General features: G+C 38.5%; 1 protein-coding gene across 3 annotated transcripts; it reads right to left on the bottom strand.

The window, feature by feature from the left end:
* Window positions 1–2666: 2666 nt before the first annotated feature.
* Window positions 2667–17890, bottom strand: YIPF3 (Yip1 domain family member 3). Of its 3 annotated transcripts, none has more exons than XM_058163225.1 (9): window positions 17603–17890; window positions 10552–10752; window positions 9096–9202; window positions 8285–8330; window positions 7510–7602; window positions 7143–7274; window positions 5214–5327; window positions 4108–4231; window positions 2667–3103 (listed from the first exon to the last, which is right to left on the bottom strand). In XM_058163225.1, exons 1-9 carry the CDS (start codon window positions 17702–17704, stop codon window positions 2988–2990), a joined length of 1035 nt encoding a protein of 344 aa, XP_058019208.1. In that variant the 5' UTR covers window positions 17705–17890; the 3' UTR covers window positions 2667–2987. The 3 variants fall into 3 exon arrangements, with proteins under 3 accessions (XP_058019208.1, XP_058019218.1, XP_058019224.1); XM_058163235.1 differs by having other exon boundaries at window positions 7510–7599; XM_058163241.1 differs by lacking the exon at window positions 7510–7602.
* Window positions 17891–18019: the final 129 nt, after the last annotated feature.

Genomic DNA, 18019 nt, shown 5'->3' with positions numbered 1-18019 from the left:
GAACTTATTGCTGATGAAATAGAAACTAAAGATGACTCTGTAATTAGAAACATAAATTGTTTCCATCTCCTCTCCTTTCTTCCATCCTCTGGCTACAGACCACTGTTCAAATTGCAATCTCAGAAGTTCCATAGTGGTCAGCATGTTTCCTAGAGAAATACAACAGTTAACAGCATGTTCCTTTTTTAGGATATTAAATGTTGGTTGACAATTGAAAATGGGCCTCTGGTGACTCAACAGGCTAATGCAGCCTGTTATTAACAGCAACTGCTTGCAATATTGCAGGTTCAAGTCCCACCAGGCCCAAGGTTAACTCAGCCTTCCATCCTTTATAAGGTAGGTAAAATGAGGACCCAGATTGTTGGGGGGCAATAAGTTGACTTTGTATATAATATACAAATGAATGAAGACTATTGCCTGACATAGTGTAAGCCGCCCCGAGTCTTCGGAGAAGGGCAGGATATAAATGCAAATTAAAAAGAAAATCTTAACAGAATTTGTAAATTTGCTTGTAATCTATTGTATTTCTACAAGTGGGTGTCCTAACTAATTCAGATATTTAATCTTATGAATTAGATCTGATCAGCAAGTTTATGATGTAATAAAGTTGGCTAGTCTTAAATATCAACAAATTCTTGTCTCTTTGGAAAAGAAATGTAACTATACATTACTTGCCTTTGGTGTAACAAAGTATATTTTTCAAGTCAAACTACAGGTATAGGTAATCCTCAGCAACTGGGACTGGAAATTTTGTTGCTAAGCAAGGTGGTCATTAAGGGAGGCATACTAATTTTATGACCCATTTTGCCACAATGATTAAACAGACCACTGAAGATAGGCATTAATCATTAATTGTTGTTGGGAGAACAAGAGGATGGTTTATTGAATGTTTGCCACCTTGAGTTATTTGTAAAAATAATAAAGGCAGGCTACAAATAAATATACCCTATGTTTTTGGATTAGAAGACACACTTTTTTGTCTCTCAAAAGGGGGTGAAAATGTGTCTTATAGACTGAATATTGCTGAAGCCCCACTGTTTTTTTGCCTCCACACACCCTGTTTTCGGGCCTTTTCAAGGTCTGTTTTTGAGGCGTATTTTGCCCCGTTTTTCCAGGAAAAACAGGCCCAAAAAGCCTCAAAAACGGCCCAAAAATATGGCCTGAAAATGGCCTGAAAAAAGCTCTGAAAACAGGCCAAAAATAGGGTGTGTAGAAGCCAAACTTTTTTTTGCTGTTTTCCTCTTCTAAATTTAGGTGCGTCTTATAGTCGGAAAAATATGGTAAATAAATTAAATGAATCAGGCTTCTCCCATTGACTTTTCTTGTCAGAAGCCGGATTAGAAGATTCCAAACCTTGGGACACTGCAACCATTGTAAACACTTACTGCTTGCCAAGTGCCCAAATTTTGATCATGTGACCATGGAGACTGCAGTGGTCAGCAGTATAAGGACCAGACTTTTCTCAATGCTGGTGTAACTTTGAACAGTTGCTAAACGAAGGGTTACAAATCGAGGACTACTTGGGATAAAGGTAGAAATGCAAGGCTGATGCTAAGTAGTCCCTCATCCAGCATTACAGATTCTATACACTTTATCGTATTTGTGATCACTGCTATAGGCTTGCAACTCTCCGCAATGCAATCATGCAAACTATTAGCTATCGGTGGGAAAATACAGGCCATAACTGAGATGATATTTCATCTTGCATTTGTGATATTATTCTGGAGCTCTACTTTCCCTTTAATCACTTGAAGTAGCGTGATTTTGTAACACAGATGGCTACCTTGCCACTATTTGTAAATAAGTTACAAAGCGCCAACACCAATATAGATCCTTGCAAAGGGAGGGAATCCATTTAAGCTTAAAAGGCAGAATCACCCCTTCCACCCTTGGTTGGTACCATGTCCATCCAATCCAGATACTGTATGGTCTTATGAGCTGCAGTAATTCTTCCAAAAGTTTGGAAAAACAAAAATGAAAGCAAATAGCAGAATGAAGTGATAGGAACTATATAACATAACATAACATCAGAGTTGGAAGGGACCTTGGAGGCCTTCTAGTCCAACCCCCTGCCCAGGCAGGAAACCCTGCACCATCTCAGTCAGATGGTTATCCAACATTTTCTTAAAAATTTCCAGTGTTGGAACATGTATGTATGTTGCATGTATTATTTTAAAAAGCAGATGTCAAAAGTCAGTGTCATTTTTCCAATGCTTTTGATTAAATAGTAGACAAGGAATGCATGTTGCCTTCAGAGAAATACCCAACAGGGAAATTGTGAAAATATACACACTGTATATTAGGGAGACATCTAAAAGCATAAATAATTGCTGACAATCAGCTAAAGCTTAAACTTGCTTTGAAATGATATAACATAATGGAGACTTAACAGGGTGAGCTAAAACCTGTTATAAATACAGATGCATGATTTTAATCAATTACTCAACTAAGAATGTTTCACTATTCTAAATGAGCCCTTCATTAAATGTTAAGAGTATCATACACTAAGAAATTATTAGGCTAACCAAAGAATACCAGTCTTGACATACACGACTTTGTAGGCAAGATGCAGTTAATTGTCGGTTTCAGAAAATGACTGTGGGCACTTAGTGATGTACCTGATCTCAATTTATGATGAAGGTCCAATGGAAGAAACTGCTGAGAACCAATATCCATTTAATTTAATTCTTCCCTTGACAAAGAAGATACACATAGTCTAAAAAGACAAAAGCAAGCACAAAGAATATACGGAGGAAAAGAGTGACTTATGCAATCCCAGTTAAATATAGAGGGCCCATTAGGAAGGTTCTATCCAATCCACTTTGGCCAAAGTTGGACAGAGGCAGCTCTTCTGAAATGTCTTTGGAGTCTTCTTCCAAAAGCAAATCTGCGATAAGCCAATTACTTCTGCTGTTATTTTGTCCATTTATTGTGGTAACAGCAGCCAATGAAAAACAGGGTGAGCACACCAGTCTGTAAGGCTAGGTCTATGCAGCAACTGCTTTGTTTGTTATATTCATTACAGCAGAAGAAATGGCTGGAATGTCTCTGGCAACTCTCTGAAAGGGAGGAATGTTGGGTCTTTCCAATGTGTCCAGAATGCCTACAAGTGAGAAAATCAACATTCAATAGTAAATACTAGGCTGTATTGTACCAACACTCATCATAGTTAATTTCCTATTACCTTACTTTTTTTGGTTTCAGTCTAACCTCTAAGTGCACACAGGCAGTTGGCTTACAATTGCAATTGGGAGCACAATTGCTATCAACTAAACTACACAGTTGTCACCTAGCAATGACAATTCCAGCAGTCCTGCTTGCCATCGTTAACCAAGTGGTAACAACTTCTGATTTCCTGCTGGTTACCACATTGACTTTGCTTGTGGGAGGCCAGGAGGGAACAAGGGAAACCATGGTAACAGCTTGCTGAGATGTCATAATTGCGAACATTACGAAGATGGGATTTATTCCTTTTCACAATATCAGCAGTGCAAGAAACTGAAAGCTTAGATACAAAGCAAGGCAAAGCTGGTTCCTTTCCAATCAAGTTTTGTGCTAATACAGGTAGCCCTCAACTTACGACCATAATTGAATCCAAACTTTATGTTGCTAAGTGAGACAATTGAGTTTTGCCCCATCTCACAACCTTTCTTGCCACATTTGTTAAGTGAATCATTGCAGTTGTTTAGTAATATTGTTAAATTAATATGGCTTCCCCATTGACTTTGCTTGTCAGAAGATTGCAAAAGGTGATTACATGACCAGGGACACTGCAACCGTCATAAATACGAGTCAGTTGCCAGGCACCTGAATTTCGATAAACTGACCATGGGGATGTTGCAATGGTCATTAAATGTTAAAAGCGGTCATAAGTCACTTTTTCCAATGCCATTGTAACTTTGAATGGTCAGTAAATGAATTGTAAGAGTCTAGGATCTGAACTGCTTCTTCTTAAGTCAAAATCTGCTTCACTTGAATGAATGTATACATACTCTGAAACTAAGGGCTGCACTGTCAGAGGACTGTTAGAAGAGTCCAATTAGGCCACAACTTCTACAGACAGTGAACAGTTCTTCCAAACCCAAACACTTTAATTTCTTTTCTTACCTTCCACGACCTTATGATAAGCAAAGTGCAGGTAAAGAAGGAAGAGCATGTGCAGGGTAGCAAGTGCTCCACACAAGATGAGTCGCTGGGTATGTCCCACTGTGCGTGATACCAACACAGCAACCTAGGAAAAAGAGAAATCAGATCTCATGTTCACAATCTGAACAGCACGGGGACAACAAAAATATCAATTTCAATGATTCATTTATGTATATTTCCTATTTCTGAACCACACAGCTCCCAATTTTTCTTCAAAAGAAAGCTATTTTAGATTCCAAATACTTTATCTAATTTTATACAGCTTCTTAGCCTTACAAATATCCCTTTAGAGATATGGTGACCAGAACTAAACACAGCATTCTAAACTTTACAGAGGGTCCTTTTTATGGCTGCTTATTCACCTTTGGTTCTCACTTGTAGTTCCAAGTAGCTGTAGTAACATGGGCAGGAGCCACAATGGCCTTTGGGCCAAATCAGGTAAGGTTAGCCAATAGGTCTTGGACTCTCAGAGAGCTAGAGGATTTATCAGTCCCAGCCTGTAAAACCTGGCCTTCACAGACTGAGTGCTGGAAACTGATCAATGGTCCAATAGTAAAAAAATGCAGGCCACCAAAAAATTGTGGGCGACCAAGAACACAAAACATTTAGATATGTTTCATCATATCTAAGCATCTACCACAGCAGGAGAGATCTCCACACCACTTTATTAAGGTCATTTCTGCCAAAAGAGTGGAACTTTCCCCATGCAATAACTATTCCACTTAAAACTCTTATCATAGCCATTTTTTGATGTGCAGTTAGTCATCATCTACAGCTCATGTGCAAATCATTTCAATCCAATCCTGATTTGTTGAACCCCGTACTGATAAGGAAGTTTCAAAGCAACACGTGGAAATGATCATTGGCAGGGTGATCCTTGGGCCAGTGGTCTTTCGTCTCAGTACCCAGGGCAGCAGGAGAGGTTCTGGCAACATCTAGGGGACTGGGCATCCCTCTCTAGGATAGCACTGCCCAACTTCGCACGAGGCAGGGGCCCAGAAAACATTGGCTGCCCCAGAACACTTCTATGCCTTGCGCAGAGCCTCCCAATGACTCCTATTACTCACCATTCGTAGTGTGGAGAGACCACCAATTCCCAGCCAGAAAATGTAAAAAAGGGAGTGAAGATGGATATTGTAGGTGACAAATAGGGTGATACAGTGCCCAAAAAGTCCATAGCCCTAAAATGAAGGAAGAAAGCATAGCTAATAAGAGCATGAAGGCAGGGAAAAGTCTCAGACAAAAGTAACACCACTATGTACATTCTGTTCCTCCTCCTGATACAGTGAAAAAACCAGTAACTGATTATCAGTGATCTGCAGATCACTAAAATAATGTTTGGCTATTACAGCCAACTCAGTATTATCCATGCAGACTAATGAAAATAAATTGTTTAGAAATTGATCAAAATTATTGAACTTTTAACATCATTTGCCTCCATTGTCCGATTTACAGTAATGAAAGTTTGTGAACCCATGAGAACCAATTTTAATTCTGCAACACCGTGATCAAAGCATTAACAAATACATTTGCTTAAACAAACAATATCCCAAACAATCTACTACATAATATCTTTATTGAACACACTGTGCCAATATTGACTGCCTTGTTTGGAAAAAATATACGAATAAACTCTCTAAAGGGGATAAGTTGAGTCAGATGTTCCAATCAATGATATGACAATCAAATGTATGTAGGAAAGATCTCCCCTGTAAAAAGCATACACATATGGGTTGCCACCACTGGAATGAACTCTTCACAGCACGGACATAATAAAATTACATGCCCATATTGAAACAGAACCCAGTGGACTTCATAACAAAGACTGTTGTTGCTCATGAGAAGGGCTACAGAGCCACTGCTAAAATGTATCTCAATCAATCCAAGGACAGGAGGTAATTTAAAAATGGAATTACAGTACCACCATTTAACTATTTGCAGAAATGGTCCAAAAGTCTAGGAATTCACAAAGAATTCCAAGGTAATGGCAAAAGATGTGCAGGTTATTCTTGCATTGTCTTGTAGCAGTGTTCATGACTGCACCAGAGGAACAAGACTGAGCAGATACCAAGGATAAAACCACTGATCTCAGACAACATACTGCTGCCTGTTTCAAGCTTGTCAAAGACCACCTGGATGATCCAGCAAGCAATTAGAAAAATGTCCTATTGACAGATGAGACAAAAATGAATCTATTGACATTAACAAGAAAACTGTATTAATAGAAAAACAAAACATTCCACAAAAAAAAGACAGTATTATGGTTTGAGGCTCTCTTTAAGGTTTCAGAACTTAGATGAATCTCATAATCATTGTGAGAATGATGGATTAGATTGTATCTGCCAATTCAGTGTTTCTTTTTGTGAGTTGAAGTTTGAAACAAATGTAATGTAAATACAGAGAGAACACTATAGCAGAATTTCTGGGGGAAAAAGCTGCTATTTTCTAATGCCTGAATCTAACAAGAACAGTGAATATTATAAATTCCATGTCACAATACCTTGCTTTGGTTTGGTTAAGCTCAAATCACTTTGTAAATCACAGTATTGCAGGATTATGAATCATTCTAGGGACTCACAAACTTTCTTTCAATTCCAAGTAATATTAATTTATTTTACATGATTATAGACTGTCCTAATAAAAAGACTTGGGCAGGATACAAAAAAGTGGTTATAAAAGCAATAAGAAACCAGTCCAAGATGGATACCATGAACATTCAATTTGTGCTGTAGGCTCTGGGAATATAAAGACTGCGCTATTGGCTCTAGGATTAACAAAAAAAAATTCATCTATACTTGATGTGGATATAAAAATATCAGTTTACTTAAAATGGAAGTATACAGCGGTACCATTAAAGATACCATTATCTTTAGTTCAACATTTGCTAGATATGGTGGACTGTCTTAACTATGTTGCTTTGAGATGACTCTAGATTGGGAAAACTTGATCTAGACTCCAATAGACCAGTCCTTGGTAGAAAACTGACTTTTACTTACCAGGAGTGACAACATTTGGACCATGGTGATCTGAGCATTGCATAGGTATGCCAAGAAATATATGAAGGAGGAAACACCTATCCAGTAACCAAAGCAGGTGCCAATTGCTGTGCCCATCAATGTACCTTCCCTCTGCAGAAAGAGCAAGTGAATATCAGAAAGCCATTCTGGGAAAAACGCAAATGGGCCTATCAAGTAATACTTCCCATAAATATTCCATTTAGTGAAGTCTGCAGGAAGCATTAATTGTATTCCAAACAAATCTTTCTCCATCAATAATGTATATGTGACTGCAACATCAAGGAAGTTCAAAAGATACATAGAACTGATCACTTATCAGACAGGAAAGCAATTTCCCTCTACTTACAATGATAGTATCTGATGTCTTCATTCCATGCAACAAAATAGCCACCAGCGTAAAGACTAGCATGAGAGGACCATAAAGCTCACCAGCTATCTTCTGGAAAATAATATATGGTAGCCATTTATCAACATTCAAAGAAAGTTATTATGTCAGCTGGTTAAAATATATTCAAAATCTCATTCATATTTTCTTAAACATTTGCAAAACTAACAGAACTATTAGGGAAGAATTATAATAATATTTTTATAAACTGCAAGTTATACTATGTAATTGTTTGGGAAATGATTATGATAGTGTTCAAATGACTTGATATAATATGAAAACCCATGTTATATAGTTCTAGATGAAATCAATTTCATAGTTTGAGTTTATTGAACTTGAAATTCAATTTCTACGATTAATTATGATGCCCTAAGCATTTGTCTGTCGGGACAATTACGTTTGAATGGTCTGACAAGTTTGGCTGCCCACTGACCTGAAGGGCTATTCACTAAATATAAACTAAGAGATGTGACAATATAGTATTGAATGAAGCAATGTAAGCACTGCTCCACTACATTTTGAATATGGCTATATTTAGCATTCATTGTTTATTCTCTTCTATTTGAGCAGTTTATCAACTAGAAAACAGACCCTGATGAAACATAAGATAGATACCACTCTATCACACTAGCTTTATAGCTGAAAAAAATGAAGTAATATAATGATGATTTTTATTTTTATGATCACCCATCTCATCCAAGTGACTTTGGGCAGCTCACATTAGCAATAAGCTCACCTGGGGGAAATTGATCATCTTGACAGGTATCATGGATTCCAGCAATCTAAATTAAAACAGAGTGTACAGATCAATAGCTAGAAAGAAAGCACCTGATTACTTAGACAGCCATCTCATTTAAACATCTGTTGGTTCTCTTAGCAAATAAAGTAGGTTATGAAAAAAATGCCTGAACTGAAACAACAGAAGCAGAATTATCTCTCCATACATAATCTTTACATAGCCATGCTCATATCAACACTAAGCCTTAGGATGAAGCAAGGAAAAGAAGAGAAAGGTATAACTATTGCATAAAGTTGCATTTCTTGTTGTTTTCCTGTGATCTAGACAATGGTCACAGAAGCTATGGGACTCAGAAATGAAGTTTCTTTTAATTGTTAGTAAAGAAGGGACAGATTAACAGAACTTTGAATCAACATTTACTGGATAAAAGTACTAAATCAAATACATATGATAAAATATTCTATAGTTTTGCATGTCATTCTTTCATCTTCTGCTTTTTAAAAATTCTCTTTGAAAAAGGAAAACAGAGCTAAGAATATCTTCAATACCACTTGTGAAAAAAAAGGCTTGAAAAAGACTTCCAATAGAAAACAAAAGCAAAACCATTTCTAAGCCTGAACAATATTTATGGAATCGAATGGCCTTTTTTTCATTAGCAGAAAACAATATCATGGTGGATAACTGATTTCAATCACAATGATAGCGCTGTAATTAACAAATTAAACTATTAATTGAACTTTTAATAAGCAGCACCTCTATGAATGGCACTGATAGATAAGGCAGCTCTTATTCTTACAGGCTTGCTTACCTGTTCCGAACTTGGTTTGGCTCAACGTCAAAATAGGGCCTGAGGATATCAATATTAGCATAGAGATTGAAGGCTTTTGAGGCTTGTCTCTTCCCAGCCTGCCACATCTTAAAAAACAGAAAATATTAATTAAAAACTCTCTCCTTTCTCGTTCTGAAGAATTAGAGAACTTAAAAAACAAACAAACTGCAGATCAAGGGCATTTCTAGGGTACCACATCAAAGCAGAATTACTTAGTATAGGATTATAATGTACAGAAAAATACTATAGGTCTAGACATTTTCCTCCCTTAATTCCATGAACAAGATTTAGTTTATTTCGGAGATGATAAGTAAAACCAATTTTTCATAAATAAGTAGTAAGTATTCACTATGCAATTTTGTTAATACACTATGCTAAACCATGTTTTGATTAAACATAATTAATCAAACAATTGCCTGAATTGAATGGTTAAGTCAAATGATGCCCTAACTTATAAATCACAATGATATCATTTGTACAGTATCACAAATATGGTATGAGTCTTATTAAATTCCCGAGACTTTGGGTGGTAAAGATGTCCCATATATCTTTTCTGTAAACCACATATTGCTGATCTAAAAAAGACAGGCATACATTTAAGATCAATACTGTATTATGAAAGAAGGATCAGAACATTGTTCCCTTGAGGAATAGAATCAGAAGCATATTGGATACAGGAGTCTACCAAGCTCAAACGTCAAAATAGGGCCTGAGGATATCAATATTAGCATAGAGATTGAAGGCTTTTGAGGCTTGTCTCTTCCCAGCCTGCCACATCTTAAAAAACAGAAAATATTAATTAAAAACTCTCTCCTTTCTCGTTCTGAAGAATTAGAGAACTTAAAAAACAAACAAACTGCAGATCAAGGGCATTTCTAGGGTACCACATCAAAGCAGAATTACTTAGTATAGGATTATAATGTACAGAAAAATACTATAGGTCTAGACATTTTCCTCCCTTAATTCCATGAACAAGATTTAGTTTATTTCGGAGATGATAAGTAAAACCAATTTTTCATAAATAAGTAGTAAGTATTCACTATGCAATTTTGTTAATACACTATGCTAAACCATGTTTTGATTAAACATAATTAATCAAACAATTGCCTGAATTGAATGGTTAAGTCAAATGATGCCCTAACTTATAAATCACAATGATATCATTTGTACAGTATCACAAATATGGTATGAGTCTTATTAAATTCCCGAGACTTTGGGTGGTAAAGATGTCCCATATATCTTTTCTGTAAACCACATATTGCTGATCTAAAAAAGACAGGCATACATTTAAGATCAATACTGTATTATGAAAGAAGGATCAGAACATTGTTCCCTTGAGGAATAGAATCAGAAGCATATTGGATACAGGAGTCTACCAAGCTCAAACGTCATCAAATCGGAGGAACACTAGTAAACCAATAAGAGCTCCATTTACCTGATCAGCTACCTGCCGACTCAACTGCCCCTTGAAACCTTTCATTCCTAGGAACTCTCCATCTTCTTCATCTGCAGCAGCTGCTTCTGCATCTACTTCCTCCTCTTCCTTCATGCGTTGGTGCATTTCTCCCATGTCTTCAAAACTAGAGCCAGAGGTATCATCCATGTTTTCCATATCAATTACAGCAGAGCCTCCACCCTGTGTAATGCAAAAATAAAGCAGCAGCTCAAGACAGGTACACAATCCTCCTCTCTTAACAAGAACTATGTATTATCATTTCCCCCCTCCCCGCAAAAAACAAAACCCTCAAAGAAGGTTACAAGCATGTCCACCAGGAAAAGGCACAGACTGTTACAAACATTAGAATAAGAATTACTCTCAATTTGGAATTTCATATTAATTTATGCAGCTAATGAAGACTACTCAAAGAGCAGGAAAACCCCTATTTGTCACTATTTGCTACATTCTTCCAAATATACAGAGTAAACTTAATATCAGGAAATAATTAGAGATTATTATTGGAATTTTTAAAGAAAAGCTCTATGTATAGGTTCAAGAGTAAGTATTGGTAAAAATGCTGTTTCCAACATCACTAAGTAACCTTTGAAACTATTTCAATATAAAAATGTAACAGCCTGAAGAAAAGTTCAAGGTAAGAGACAACATTGTAACCCAGCTCATGAAACCCCTGAATCAGACCACAAAGTAGCTTACAAGTGGTCTGGCTTAGAAACTGCAGGCGGTGTGAAACACAGCTGTGAGGCCACTGCCCGCTGGAGATAGGATCCTAGCAATCATATCATTCCTATAATATCATTGTTGTAGCGTTTTCTTAGGTCAGGTCTGGTCTGTTTCTGAGCTTAACTCAAAGTAGTATGCTTATTTTTAAGTCTCTATGATTGCCTGGGCAGTAGATATTGAAGAAATTCCGAGTTGTATCTACCTAAAAGGGAATACAGATAAACTGTTATCTGGATAGACTCTGCCAGGACCTAGCAAAAAACCTTTTACAGATATTCCACACATTTGGGATCTTTTGCCTGAGTTCCACTTTTGATACTTTTTAAAAGATTAAACAAACTCTATTTCTGTTTTCTTAGGCCTTGGAACCTTCATTTTTTTGTATGTTAAAAATATCCTAACTGCTTCTTTCTCAGCTGGGCCCGGTAAGCCCAGCAAATAAGGCTCTGCTGTCCTGCAATGTTTGCCTTTATATATTTAGTCTTTTCCTGTTTTTATGTTTGATTAAACTGAAATCATGCAAAGAAATATGTCCTGCGAATGAAATGTAAAATTACACAACAGAAAAATAGAGCTGTTACTGAAAAGAAAAAATAACAAAAGAGGTAGTTGATAGAGTTATCATCTCGACTGCATAAATCCAGACAATTACCAAAGGCCATTAAGGAGATAGAGAACATGTTAACTTTTTGCTATAGTTTCCTCAGCCCAAAACTAAATGTTGAACATGTATCTTTAGACATTGTATTTACCTTAAACTGAAAGAAAACAGCTAAACTGGTTTAGGGATAAATTGCTCCATTTGCAAAATCAACAGTAAAATGACAAATGCTACTACTTGGAATACTGCATCCAATTTTGGTTGCCACAATGTAAAAAAGATGTTGAAACCCTTGAAAGAGTGCAGAGAAGAGTAACAAAGATTATTAGGGGACTGGAGGATAAAACACATAAAGGAGTTACTGGAACTGGATATGTCTAATCTTATGAAAAGAAGGACTAGGGATAACGTGATAGCAATATCTCAGGGTTTTTGTTTTTTTTTTGTTTACATTTATACCCCGCCCTTCTCCGAAGACTCAGGGCGGCTTACAGTGTATAAGGCAATAGTCTCATTCTATTTGTATATTTTTACAAAGTCAACTTATTGCCCCCCCAACAATCTGGAGTTCTGGTCACCATAATACAAAGATGCTGAGACCCCAGAAAGAATGCAGAGAAGAGCAACAAAGATGATTAGGGGGCTGGAGGCTAAAACATGAAGAACGGTTGCAGGAACTCGGTATGTCTAGTTTAATGAAAAGAAAGGGAGACATGATAGCAGTGTTCCAATATCTCAGGGGTTCCCACAAAGAAGAGGGAGTCAAATGATTCTCCAAAGCACCTGAAGGTAGAACAAGAAGCAATGGGTGGAAACTGATCAAGGAGAGAAGCAACTTAGAACAAGGAGAATTTTCCTGACAATTAAAACAATTAATCTGTGAACCAACTTGCCTCCAGTTGTTGTAAATGCTCCAACACTGGAAGTTTTAAGAGATTAGATAACCATTTGTCTGAAGTGGGTGTAGGGCTTCCTGCCTAAGAAGGGTGTTGGACTAGAAGATCTCCAAGGTCCCTTCCAACTCTGTTATTCTATTTTATACTATTGTTCTACTCAGAAATTTATTTGTATCTTCCCTTTTAAATACATGTAGTGCTTTTCTTTTGATAATACGGTACAATGGCAGTATACTATGTGTATATATTTTGATCTAGTGCAGTTATGGCAAACTTTTTAGGCACCGAGAGCCCAAACTGCACGTGCGCATGCCCAAACTGAAAGGTGAGCGTACGCACATGAATGTGTGGACATGTGTGGACATGCACATATGCATCCACAGTCACGCGTGGACATGTGCGGACATGCGCAGCAAAGACCTGAAGATCAGCTGGCCGGCGGGAGGCAGGGTATCCCAACACCGACAGCGCAGCAAGAGATAAGATCTTTTTCTTTCATGAGCTTCTGTTTCATCGTTTGCAGGGAAACAGAAGCTCACGAAAGAAACGCCAAGGAGAGTTGACCTGGGGTGATGGCATACGTGCCAGCAGATAGGACTCTGCGTGCCACCTCTGGCATGCGTGCCATAGGTTCATCATCACGGATCTAGTGGTTAAAGCACAATATTAGAAACCAAGAGTTTCCTGTTTTAGTTTTGCCTTAGGCATTAAAGCTGGCTGGGAGACTTTGGGCCAGTCACTCTCTCTCAGCCCAACTCACCCATTAGGTTTGTTGTTGTAGGGAAAACAGGAGGAGGAAAGAGTATCAGGTATGTTCACTACCTTGAATTATTTATAAAAAGTAACATGATGGCTGGATAAAAAAAATCTTTTAAAAAAGTGCTCAAATTTTGATTACATGACTGCAAGGGTGCTACAATGACTGCAACTTTAACGACCAGTTCTAACTACCACGCTTTTAGTGCTGTCATAACTTTGAGTGATTGTTGAATGAATGTTTATAAAGCAAGGACCATATTTTTTTTTTTTACATTTATACCCCGCCCTTCTCCGAAGACTCAGGGCGGCTTACAGTGTATAAGGCAATAGTCTCATTCTATTTGTATATTTTTACAAAATCAACTTATTGCCCCCCCAACAATCTGGAGTTCTGGTCACCATAATACAAAGATGCTGAGACCCCAGAAAGAATGCGGAGAAGAGCAACAAAGATGATTAGGGGGCTGAATGCTAAAACGTGAAGAACGATAGCAGGAACTCGGTATGTCTAGTTTAATGAAAAGAAAGGGAGACATGATAGCAATGTTCCGATATCTCAGGGGTTGCCACAAAGAAGAGGGAGTCAAATGATTCTCCAAAGCACCTGAAGGTAGAACAAGAAGCAATGGGTGGAAACTGATCAAGGAGAGAAGCAACTTAGAACAAGGAGAATTTTCCTGACAATTAAAACAATTAATCTGTGAACCAACTTGCCTCCAGTTGTTGTAAATGCTCCAACACTGGAAGTTTTAAGAGATTAGATAACCATTTGTCTGAAGTGGATGTAGGGCTTCCTGCCTAAGAAGGGTGTTGGACTAGAAGATCTCCAAGGTCCCTTCCAACTCTGTTATTCTATTTTATACTATTGTTCTACTCAGAAATTTATTTGTATCTTCCCTTTTAAATACATGTAGTGCTTTTCTTTTGATAATACGGTACAATGGCAGTATACTATGTGTATATATTTTGATCTAGTGCAGTTATGGCAAACTTTTTAGGCACTGAGAGCCCAAACTGCACGTGCGCATGCCCAAACTGAAAGGTGAGCGTACGCACATGAATGTGTGGACATGTGTGGACATGCACATATGCATCCACAGTCACGCGTGGACATGTGCGGACATGCGCAGCAAAGACCTGAAGACCAGCTGGCCGGCGGGAGGCAGGGTATCCCAACACCGACAGCGCAGCAAGAGATAAGATCTTTTTCTTTCATGAGCTTCTGTTTCATCGTTTGCAGGGAAACAGAAGCTCACGAAAGAAACGCCAAGGAGAGTTGACCTGGGGTGATGGCATACGTGCCAGCAGATAGGACTCTGCGTGCCACCTCTGGCATGCGTGCCATAGGTTCATCATCACGGATCTAGTGGTTAAAGCACAATATTAGAAACCAAGAGTTTCCTGTTTTAGTTTTGCCTTAGGCATTAAAGCTGGCTGGGAGACTTTGGGCCACTCACTCTCTCTCAGCCCAACTCACCCATTAGGTTTGTTGTTGTAGGGAAAACAGAAGGAGGAAAGAGTATCAGGTATGTTCACTACCTTGAATTATTTATAAAAAGTAACATGATGGCTGGATAAAAAAAATCTTTTAAAAAAGTGCTCAAATTTTGATTACATGACTGCAAGGGTGCTACAATGACTGCAACTTTAACGACCAGTTCTAACTACCATGCTTTTAGTGCTGTCATAACTTTGAGTGATTGTTGAATGAATGTTTATAAAGCAAGGACCATATTTTTTTTTTTTACATTTATACCCCGCCCTTCTCCGAAGACTCAGGGCGGCTTACAGTGTATAAGGCATTGTATTGTATTGTATCATGAACTGCCCTGTCTTAAAGATACTGCTCTACTCTCCATGTCTCTATCACAACATTGAGGCAAGTTACTACACTGTTAGCAAAGAATGCTGGGCAGGACACTTTACTACTAAATTAAAATAGAACACAGAATAAACATTAATATTTATTGCTTTGGGGAACTATAATTAAAGCTGCTGCTTTATATAGTCTGATGGACAATCTGTTAAATAAACATCTAGTGATAGTTACCCACTGAATATTAAATGCTTTTTATAACAACGCACATGATAGGGAGCAGTTGAATACTGTAAATAAGCAATTTATTCAAAATCCAGGAAAAGAGAAAGAAATAATCAAAGATTTAAGGGGCAAGGTAAGAAAAAAACAACAATCAAAATTTAGTTTACATCAATGCCATTTACTGTTTTACCACTTCATACTTTTTTATCCTTGTAAACTTTTTTCTTTTATCCATATCCCCCTGTGTGCTCTTCTCATTTTTTTCAAAATTATGGAGGACCTCAAAAGAACTTTTGTCAGTATGGGTTATATGTATCAATATTTACTCATTAAAAAATAAAGCTGATCCATTTGTACAACGGTTGGGTATTGAATCATATACAAATTACAATATTAAACTCATTTATTTTTTTCATGATAAAAACTTTTTTAACAAACAAAAAATTAAAACAAGAGTGATCTTGTTTTAATTATTTGCAAATATCTTCAAGATCTGCAAATAATTTTAATTTTGCAGATCGCTCAGAGGGTCCTGGAGTCACACTTTAAGAAACACTGCTCTAATGCATTCAACATTATGGATAAACATTTGAACCTTGTGTAACTGTGAGTATAGCAAAGGCAACAGAAATGGACGACAGAACTGTTTTCAGAGCTTGGCTGGATTGGCAGAAAGGCCGACAACAAGCTGGTTATTTATTTATTTATTTATTTATTATTTAAATTTATATACCGCCCTATCTCCCAAAAGGACTCAGGGCGGTTTACAGGCATATAAAACATCAGTATACAAAATTAAAATAATCTTTAAAAAACTTATTCCAGTGCCCTATCATTTAAAATAGAAATATAAATATTAAAATCAGTTTAAAACCCCTATAAAATTTAAAATCTAAGCCAGTCCTGCACAGATGAATAAATGTGTCTTGAGCTTGAGAAGAGGTTGGGCTCTTCCCTGTGAAAACTGCCAAATGTTCAGTAAGTTTGGCAAACAAACAGCCTGCAAAGAACAACAATGGAATGCAGATAGCCATCTTTTATTAATTTAATAACCAATCCAAGCACAAGCTTAAGCTTAATGTTGTGAATATCTTTTCAGCTGCATAGCTATCCAAGTCTACCTGGAAATGAGGAACTAACTTACGCAAGGTGCTTGCAAAAAAAAAAAAAGCTACGGAGCAACTTGGCAGATCGGATATCTGTGTCTGGAATCCAACCTCTTCCTCACACGTTCTGGCTTTGGGACCTTTCCCTTGTATTTATTTTGCTGTGACACCATTCACATTTTTTTGCTCATTTGTACAACACACAAGGACTCTCTTTATGGACTGCCTGAGTTCGAAAGGACATGCCAGGAGTGTCAACCGCTTCTCCTCTGTCCCACAGAGGCATTTCCAGCCTTGTTGGTGTTTTCAATTTATTTTTATTTTAAATTTCTTTATCTGCCCATCTCCCTAGAAGAAGGGCTCTGGGTGGTGTACGACATAGTACAGGTAGTCCTCGACTTACAGCAGTTCATTTAATGACAGTTCAAAGTTATGGCAGTGAAAAAAGTAACTTACAACCAATTTTTCAGTTACGACCTTCTCAGCAATTCCCTCATGGTCAAAATTCGGGTGCTTGGCAACTGACTCGCATTTACAACGGTTGCAGCGTCCTGGGGGGGGCGGTGTCATGTGAACCCCTTTGGCGGACCACCCGGCAAACAAAATCAATGGGGGAAGCCAGATTCACTTAACAACCGCGTCGCTAACTTAGCAACTGCGGCGATTCACTCAGCAACTGGGGCAATAAAGGTCGCAAAACGGGGCAAAAGCGACGTAAGAAACGTTTCACTTAACGTCATAAACCCTGAGCTCGACTGTGGTCGTATGTCGAGGACTACCTGTGTAGGCGATCTCAAAGCCAGGCCAGGAACGGGGCGACGGCGGCTGCGGGGAAGGGAACCCAATCCGAATGGAGGGGATGGATCCCAAGAAACGGGAAAGGCGGGACCCCCATTCCCTTTACCTGCATGTTGTCTTCGAAGGCTCCCCACTCCGCAGTCGCCGTCGCCGTCGCCGTCGCGCTCCTCGCTCCTCCGGCGGCCGCGGCTGCCCCAGGGCCGGACATTTCCCCAGCAGCGGCTGCGGAGGCACCGACGCCCCCGGCCGCGCTCTCGCTAACGGAAGAGCCGGGGGGGGGGCGGGCGGAGATCCGACCGAAGCCAAGCGGAAAAAGCCCGGATGGAGCAAAGCCAAAGCAACCCGCGCTCGGGGGGTTAAGGAGCCGCACGGGGGGACGTGGAGACTCAGGCGTTCTCGCGAGATTTCTCAGGAGCCGGTCAGACTACGGTGCCATCTTGGTTGTTCCAGACGAAACAGGCGCTTCACGCGAAGGGACGGACGACGACGGGACAAACAGAAAAGCGGGGAAAAACACCCAGAC

Source organism: Ahaetulla prasina, chromosome 1 (assembly GCF_028640845.1).
Source record: "Ahaetulla prasina isolate Xishuangbanna chromosome 1, ASM2864084v1, whole genome shotgun sequence".
In the NCBI taxonomy this organism is placed as follows: domain Eukaryota; kingdom Metazoa; phylum Chordata; class Lepidosauria; order Squamata; family Colubridae; genus Ahaetulla; species Ahaetulla prasina.
Note: the sequence above shows the minus strand (reverse complement) of the source record. Positions and strands in the feature narration are given on the sequence as shown.

Excerpts from the sequence above, each read along its gene's own strand:
- YIPF3 (XM_058163225.1), bottom strand. The coding sequence starts at position 17,704 with ATGTCCGGCCCTGGGGCAGCCGCGGCCGCCGGAGGAGCGAGGAGCGCG. Across the intron at positions 10,753-17,602 it reads CCTTCGAAGACAACATGCAG|GGTGGAGGCTCTGCTGTAAT; the intron begins GTAAAGGGAATG and ends TGCATTACACAG. Across the intron at positions 3,104-4,107 it reads TTATCATAAGGTCGTGGAAG|GCATTCTGGACACATTGGAA; the intron begins GTAAGAAAAGAA and ends TCTCACTTGTAG.